Below are 8769 nucleotides of genomic sequence, written 5' to 3' on the forward strand. Positions count from 1 at the left end.
GTGATTGAGTCAAAACTCAAAGAGACTAAATTTGATACTTAAAAAAACTGGGAAGAGCCCAAAGAAAGAACGTAGTAAAGCAATGGAAGAGCCTCAGAACGGAAATGGCGGCTTGGAGGTGGCGGAGGAGGAGAACGAGCCGTCGGGCCCACTCCCCGCCCCTCCGGCTCGGCGGAAGCGTCCTCTACAGTTCGAACAAGCCTACCTCGACGCTCTTCCCTCCGCTAACATGTCTGTTCACTTTCTTCTCCAACTTCATTTTTAGGGTTTAGCTCTTTTTGTTTTTCATTTTGCTTCTTTTTTTTTTCTTCGTTTGAATCACTTAGGGCATTGCATACTTCCATTTGTTAGGTTTCGAATAAAAAGTTGAGAGAGCGTCGTCCGTAGTTTTGAGTGGTTTAGTTGCAGTACATTTGCCAAGATTTGCTCGGTTTAGCGTTTTGCCTTCAGACTCCGAAGCATAAAATGTCTCTGAGGATGATGGTAAAGAGAAGAGCTCAAACAAACTCATTGAATCGACTGATGTTTTGCTTTATAGTGGCCTACTGTTTAGGCTCTGTATTTTAAGATAGTCTAGTGGCTCCCATGGAATTGGTTCAACAGTAAGGAAAGTCTGAGAGAGACGTTCCCAATTGTCTTTAGTTTAAAGGAGTCATCTTGGTCCGACTTATGTTCCCGTTGAATTTATAGCTTTTAATATACTTCTTTAAACGGTGTTTTTGGTACAACGTGAAGAAGAAAATTGATGAGAGTTATGCGCAGTGGTTCTGTTTGTAAAAAATTCAAGATTTGTTTGCTGGTTTGTCCAAGCTTTGATATTTTGATCGCTTAGATTCACGTGATAATCAGCTTGTTTCAAATGAGAGTTATCGGCCCTCATTAATCCTGTATTGTGGTTCGGGAACAGGTATGAGAATAGTTATATGCATCGAGACGTCGTTACACATGTTGCGGTTTCACAGGCAGATTTTTTCATCACTGGAAGTGCTGATGGTAAATTCCGATGTTCCTATTTCTAACTTATAAACATGCATCAGAGATTTTCCCATTTCATTTAAGATACCAGAACACTAGACTTATTGTAAAACGTGTTGAATGATTTTAGATTGGTGTACTAAGTTTGTTGATTTAGTGTGGGCATGAGCAATTGCACTTAGACAGCCACTTTGGTTTAATTAGTTTGGAGGTATTCTTTCGTGTTGAAGCATAAGTTTGCCCTAAATAAGTCAGATTAGCCATATTCCTCAATTGGCACTTGCAATAACTTATAATAAGCATGACTTTTTACCGAATACACTAAACATCTAAGTATAACATGATGTAGGCCTTACATGATTCAATATGTATGGACCTTTTATTTTATTTATAAACTTGTCAAGTCGCTGTTAATTGTATATGGTTATTTTTACCTTGTCTTTGTTAATGGGGAAAATTTGGATCCTTAGTTGTAAAATTTTTGTCCGACCTGGCTTGAGTTCATAAAGATTGTATGCATTTTTTTTTCTATTGAATAATCATAAGCATTACAACACATTGTAGCATCCTTCTGTCAGCTGAAAACAAAAGCAAAGAAAATATATCCATTTGTTTTTTCTTGATCAGGACATTTGAAATTTTGGAAGAAAAAGGCCATGGGAATTGAGTTTGCTAAGCATTTCCGATCCCACCTTGGTCCAATCGAAGGCTTAGCGGTGAGTTCTTCTTTCTTTATGGATGTGAACGTTGCTATAAAAACAGAATTCTCGTGAATGCGTGTTTGTTGCATACTTAAAAAAATATAATTTTTTATTTGCCTATCAAATTATGTTCACGAATTAATTTAAATTTCATTCTATAATTCGAGAATAAAAAAGGGTACTTGTTCCCATAATGAATTTATAAACCTTGGTATTTATTGGTTGCTAATCTGCTGCACATGCAATAACAGAGGCATTGTTATGCAATGAATGTGTGTTTGTTGCATACTTAAAAAAGATAACTTCTGATTTGCCTATCAAGTTATGTTCACGATTTAATTTGAATTTCATTCTATAATTCGAGAATTAAAAAGAGTACTGGTTCCCGTAATGAATTTATAAACCTTGGTACTTACCGATTGCTAGTCTGCTGCACATGCAATAACAGAGGCATTGTTATGCAACTATTTCTTGTTCTAACCGATGTTTAGTTTAGCTATGACTTGTTGCCCCATTTGGCAATGTAATGGATATGTCAAATGTCATTTCCTCTGTGTTTGTACTTTTTCTAAGGCTGTTGCCCTGTTATCAATAAAAGTCCCGAGTGTTTCTTTGAAAAAAAAAACTGGTACCGGATGTTTTAATTATACCATATAATATTATCTGAAATTATTCCCTGTCTACTGGTCAGTGTGGTTATAGCTTTAATGAAAAGAAGATGATTAGATATGTATCGGTATATCAAGTGTAAAATCAACTGGTACCTGGACATTTTAATGTTACCATATAATAGGATCTGAAATTATTGTCTACTATTGGTCATTGTGGTTGTAGCTTTAATGAAAAGAAGATGATTAAATATGGGCACGCTGTTGACACAGATTCTCCATGTTATATATCTAGGAGATGTGTTATTACAGGAATGGTGTTGTGTAGTTTCATTTGTATAATTACGAGTGCAGTCATCAACCGTGACTTGCTTCAGTCTTGCAGGTCAGTGGTGATGGTTTACTTTGCTGTACAATTTCAAATGACAGCGCTGTCAAGATTTATGATGTAGTCAACTATGACATGATGGTCATGATTCGCCTATCCTTTGTTGCTGGTGCTGTTGAATGGGTCTACAAGCAAGGTGATGCCAAAGCCAGGCTTGCTGTTAGTGATCGGAACTCATCCCGTGTACACATATTTGATGCACGATCTGGTTCAAATGAACCAATCATTTCAAAGGAGGTATATTTTCAACTGAAAGATAGGGATTCTTATTAATTTCTTATGAAGTTGACAGTTGTCGTTGCGCATTCAGTTCCAAAATGAAACACTTTTTTTTATATTATTATTTTGATAGCATTACCATCTTACTCTGTCCTCAGATCCACTTGGGACCTGTGAAAGCAATGAAGTACAGCCATCTGTTTGACACTGTAATTTCAGCAGACGTGAAGGGCATAATTGAGTATTGGAGCCCTGAGACAATTCAGTTTCCAAAGGATACGTACGCATCCTTTGCTCGTGTAACTAATTTAATTTATTGATCGTGATGTTAATACATGCGCTGTGGACTAATGTCAAGTGTTACTTCTGCTTCCCACTGGGTTGTAAAAATGTTGTGTTTACCTGAATGTTTCAGGGTAAAGTTCGAACTGAAAAGTGACACAAATCTCTTTGAAATTGTGAAGTGCAAAACCTCCGTTTCTTCTATTGAGGTATTACTCTTTGCTTATCTGTTTTGCTAGAGTACTTGCTTGCTGATAGATATTTTGACTAATTCAATGCCTTACTTGTAAGTCTTGAGAATCAGCTCTTTTTCCTTGGAAGAATTCTTATTTTCTGGTGTTTTTTTTTTTTATTATTACTTCGGCGTGACTCTGACACATCTCCTCATTTGGGGGGTGGGTGTGCTTACCAATGAGCCTTCCCCGCTTTTCTTTCTTAGATTTTAACATCTTAAATAATTTAAAAAGAAAAGTTAAGAGTAAATTCCATTGCAGGTGAGCCCAGATGGGAAGCAATTTTCTATAACATCTCCAGATCGACGAATACGAGTATTTTGGTTCTTGACGGGTAAATTAAGACGTGTTTATGATGAGTCTCTCGAGGTGACGTGAATCCTTTCTTGACTCCGAGTGAATGTGATGAAATTGCGTATATGTTCTTCGCATCTGGCATTGTTCATTGAATTTTAAATCCTCGTGTGCGTATTAGGTGGCCCAAGATCTCCAAAGAAGTGACGTGCCTATGTACCGGCTCGAAGCAATTGATTTTGGGCGAAGAATGGCTGTCGAAAAGGAGATCGAAAAAACTGAAACTGCTCCACAGCCAAATGCTGTTTTTGACGAAAGCTCTAATTTCCTAATATATGCAACTCTACTTGGAATTAAGGTGAATGATGTAACGTGGATTGTTCTATGCAACTCACACCAAAACCTCTGTTTCCAACCAATCTGAGACAACAAAACAGTTTTTTCGTAACATTTTCTAAGGTGAAGAAAAAAATGGTATTTATCTGTTGTTTCTTTGTATATGTAGGTGGTAAATCTCCACACCAACAAAGTGTCTCGGATACTTGGGAAGGTAGAAAACAATGATAGGTTTCTGAGAATCGCCTTGTATCAAGGTGACAGGAGCAGCAAAAAAGTTAGAAAAATTCCCTCGGCCGCGGCGAATGCTAATGAGAGCAAAGAGCCCCTCGTTGATCCTACTCTTGTATGTTGCGCCTTCAAGAAGCACAGAATCTATTTATTCAGGTAACATGGCAACATGTATATCTTAAAAGCTTTCGACTTCCACAAAAGCATACTTTGTTGGTTAATGTATTATATGGGTTACGTTAATAATCGTGTGCTTATATCCATTACAGTACTGGTGTACAAATTTTCTGTTATATGTATTCCTTATCTGATCTGCTTTCTGAAACCTTTGTAGTCAAAGAGAACCAGAGGAACCAGAAGATGCTAGTAAAGGAAGAGATGTATTCAATGAAAAGCCGCCTCCTGATGAACTATTGGCTGTATCAGATATTGGCAAGTCAGTCACAACATCTCTACCTGAGAATGTGGTAAGCTATTATCTCTCTACTTTATTCAGAATGAGATGATACATTGGGGACGTCATAGACTAAAAAAAATATTCTGGACACATTAAAACAGTATTTCTAATTGTAGAATGAGAAGTATAGATATTAGATAGTACAAATTTAGTATGATTTTAAGAATGAAATTGAATGAGATTTTAAGAGCATGAAGTTTATGATGCCAGGAAATTAAGTGAGTGCATTTCTCACTCACCAACTCTTCGTATTTTTTGCCCTGTTATCATTGTAGGGTATAGAGCGTCTATGCCCATCATATTAACTTTCTTGACGTTGCTTCACCTCAATAAACTTATGATTATTATTATTATTATTTATTTTTATTTTTTACGTAACCTAACATATCATTTTTCTGGTTATAACAATCCGTATTAATTAATAATACAATTTTTTACTAGCCGTGCTCTTTTTTGCTTAAAAAAATTGTATGTGTTCCTACAGATTATGCACACCACAATGGGTGACATACACATGAAGTTATACCCAGAGGAGTGTCCAAGAACGGTGGAGAACTTCACTACTCACTGTCGGAATGGCTATTATGACAATCTTATCTTCCACAGAGTCATCAAAGGCTTTATGATTCAGACAGGAGATCCTTTGGGGGATGGTACCGGTGGTCAGTCTATTTGGGGTAGAGAGTTTGAGGATGAATTTCACAAGAGGTAACCAACTAATTTTTTTTAGAAGAAACAAAAGCTTCATGAATAAAGCCACGTTCTGGAGAAAAACCAAAGCAAACAAGTTACAAGCCTAAACAGCACCGAGTCCAATCTTATCTTCCACAGAGTCATCAAAGGCTATTTTTTCATTATCATTATTATTATTATTAAGATGGAAATACAGTGGTTAATCATATCCCAGGTATCTTCTGTATATAACTCCTCCCCATAAAAAATACCTGTATTCTATTACCCCCAAATGTCCCAAACACTGGGCCATAACATAAATTTTGGAACTTGTGACACATTTTTTTGTGTGTTAGGTTTTTGTGTGCGACACATTTTTTTGTGTGTGAGGTTTATGTTATACTTATTGATTGCTTGAATAATTGGTGTTTTTATTTTTATCTTACATTTCATCTTATATATCCCAATACAGTTTACGTCATGACCGGCCTTTCACGGTTTCGATGGCTAATGCGGGTCCGAATACAAATGGGTCTCAGTTCTTTATCACAACAGTCGCCACTGCTTGGCTCGATAACAAGCACACAGTTTTCGGCAGAGTTATAAAGGGCATGGATGTTATACAGGTAAAATCATTACTAATAGGTGCTTGGACCACTAGGAATTAAATTAAAGTGGTGTTTACAATGCTTAGAAAGAACTTACAAAGCTTATACATTGTTGACAGGCTATAGAGAAAGTGAAGACCGACAAGACAGACAAACCCTACCAAGATGTCAAAATCCTAAATGTAACCGTTCCCAAGTCTTAAAAACTTTTTTGCGTCTGATTTTTCATCTGTTTCATGTTTCAGTCATTCTTCAGTTAAAACTCGAGCCAGATTCTCTTTTGTATTTTGTGAAAAGAAACTTGTGACGAAAAAAGTAAAGAAAATGAGGAAGCACTGGACTTAGCTAGACATGGAAAGGTTGCTTGTTTCATTTTAAAAAATTGTTCTTGAAAGTAAAACTTCTGTTAGGTTTTTGGGAATGGAAGTCGCAGATAGCTATCAGTACTTTGATAGCGGAAATAATTGTATTTGGTTGCAATTGCAACGTGTTTTAATCTTTAAATAGGAGGTTTTGGAACCTTAAAAGACATTAATGAGTAAGTATTGCAGGTATCTCAACAATATACATTTCAAACTTCTTTCCTGAGAAATCAAATTATCATTCAACCAGTCCAAGGTCAGTTAAGGTTAAACTTTTTCGCTGAATATCGAATTTTAAGATTTAAAACACGCCCTTTTGTGCGTGTGCGCATATGGATAGTAGAGTTGAAGCTTGATAGAACTCGAAACATGGTGTTACAAACTCTGGTCCATGGAATCGTCAAAGTCACAGGTTGATAAAGACATTTCCAAGGATAAAATATTGTTCACCACACTTGCCAGAATTAGGAAGACCAGCGTCTAGTATGAGGTCAGGTTTGAGATGACGGATCGGATAAGCGTAAGCGTCCCCATTCGGATAAAAATCATACTTTCATCGAGTATTTTGATAGTTTTTGGCCAAAATTGGATTCCACAATTCTATCTTTGGACTACCAGAATCCCCAGATATCAGTTATTCAAGTTTGTTCCTAGCAACATAAGAGAAAATTGATGAAAACCGAGAATGATAGTGAGGTGAGGCAGATCAAAGATTTCCATTTCGAATTGAACCCTTTATATTCCAAAATAACAACTCCTTTTTAAATAAAAAAAATTGCGTTCATGTCATTTTGCTTGCAATTAAAATCAAATTATTTATTCGACGACTTTCCATTAAGCTCCTTGAGAGATCGAGGTTTTTTTTCTCCATGGTCCATTTTAACCTCTCTAAGACCAACTCCACCCGATAACACCATTTTCTACTCTATTTTACAGTACATGTCACATCAAACACTACCTCATCTCCAACCGAACTCTATTTTTTACACCAAATTGAAATATTAATTTTATATTCAACTTTCTCTTATTTATTTCTATACCCTTATATTTATTTAATATCTTTCAATTATACCACTTATTCATTATTTAATAATGAAGTATTACTCCTTAAAATTATTCAAAATACAAATTAACACAAAGTAAACTTAATATTTAAAAAACACAAAATACAAAACAAATAACATAAAATAAAAAAAAAAAGTACAATTACACATCCGAATTAGAATATCCCTCCCACAAATGGTCGATCAATGCATTTCACCGGTCTTGGAGGATCCGACGCTAATCTTCCCGATTATTAGTTTATGTATTGTAATTCTATTTTCAATTTTATTTTGTTGTTTTGTGTTTTTTTTTAAATGTCTTTTTTTTTTCATTTCAATGTCGTTGTAATGTTATTTTTTTCGGTATTAATATTAATGTCATTTTAGTTTTTCCCAAACTCCAAATGTCAATGTTGTATTTTAAAGTATTGTGGTTTTTTAAAATATTTAATATAAAAATAATTTTTTAGATAAATATGATATAATTTTATAAAACAATGACAATTGAGTAAATAATAAATTTTGCAAGGACTAAATAACAAATGAAAATTGTTTTTAGAGTGGTGAACAGTACTGCACCAAATATGGCGCAGCACAACATATAAAATTCACTTCACGCCATTTTGAAGTGGGGTTTGGCGTTCGGTTGGAGTGATTCATGACTCCAAATCAGTGTTTTGGCGTTCGGTTGGGCATGCTCTAAGAGCAGTTTTTCCATGATCTTGTTGAGGGATTAGACCAACGTGATCCCGGCTGAGGTTAGAGACCTCACACAACACGAGTGTAGATTCTTGGGAATAAGTCATAGGTGAGCTTTACTATATCGTCGATCCAAAATTCTTGAAAAACTCTTGGAAGTTCCACCCTTGCATCTTCCGAGAAAACTTGAAAAAAAAATCAGCCTGAAACAAGGGCTTGAGAATTTATCTCGCGTGCATTCAATTTTTGATTTTGCCTTAATCTCTAAAGATTCTAAGAACCTTGCTGATCTCCACAGTTTCATCCCCACCCTTGGCACACTTTGCCTTGTACTTCAACCTGCCAATCGCTCTATTTGAGTTCAACTCAAATCTAGAATCCCACTTTTGTTCCTTTCATGTCATTGCCAATTCTTTAATCTTCCATTAAAAGCCTTTTGAGGTTCCCACCCATGGAACTGAAACCATTCTGGAAGAAAAATATTTATTCCTTCCATGAATTATAGGGGCATTGCTATGAATCTCAGAAAGATAGATCTGTGTTGTCTATAGACATGATTGATAACTAAATGCCTATCGACAATGAACCTCGGTAAAATAAATTCACAATTGGAATATAAGTAAATGCCTCGACAACACATAACCACGAATTAGATGGAAAA

The 8769-nt window shown here is 35.7% G+C and overlaps 1 protein-coding gene across 1 annotated transcript; it reads left to right on the forward strand.

Annotated features, from left to right (window-relative positions):
- On the forward strand, positions 1–6492 carry CYP71 (cyclophilin71). The gene is made up of 13 exons (XM_089630861.1): positions 1–231; positions 908–993; positions 1603–1691; positions 2670–2909; positions 3050–3171; positions 3307–3382; positions 3668–3775; positions 3882–4058; positions 4206–4423; positions 4602–4734; positions 5209–5432; positions 5869–6022; positions 6124–6492. The coding sequence occupies exons 1-13, from the start codon at positions 83–85 to the stop codon at positions 6205–6207; spliced, it is 1860 nt and encodes a 619-aa protein (XP_089486987.1). The 5' UTR covers positions 1–82; the 3' UTR covers positions 6208–6492.
- Positions 6493–8769: the final 2277 nt, after the last annotated feature.

This window comes from Urtica dioica, chromosome 11 (genome assembly GCF_054948205.1).
Source record: "Urtica dioica subsp. dioica isolate 48M chromosome 11, U.dioica_male_clone48M_v1_H2, whole genome shotgun sequence".
Taxonomy (NCBI): Eukaryota; Viridiplantae; Streptophyta; class Magnoliopsida; order Rosales; family Urticaceae; genus Urtica; species Urtica dioica.

What these genes read in the sequence shown, in the direction of transcription:
- CYP71 (XM_089630861.1), top strand. Translation starts at nt 83, where the DNA reads ATGGAAGAGCCTCAGAACGGAAATGGCGGCTTGGAGGTGGCGGAGGAG. An exon ending in ATTCAGTTTCCAAAGGATAC is followed by an intron (nt 3,172 to 3,306) that starts GTACGCATCCTT and finishes TGAATGTTTCAG; the next exon opens with GGTAAAGTTCGAACTGAAAA. An exon ending in CATCTCTACCTGAGAATGTG is followed by an intron (nt 4,735 to 5,208) that starts GTAAGCTATTAT and finishes GTGTTCCTACAG; the next exon opens with ATTATGCACACCACAATGGG.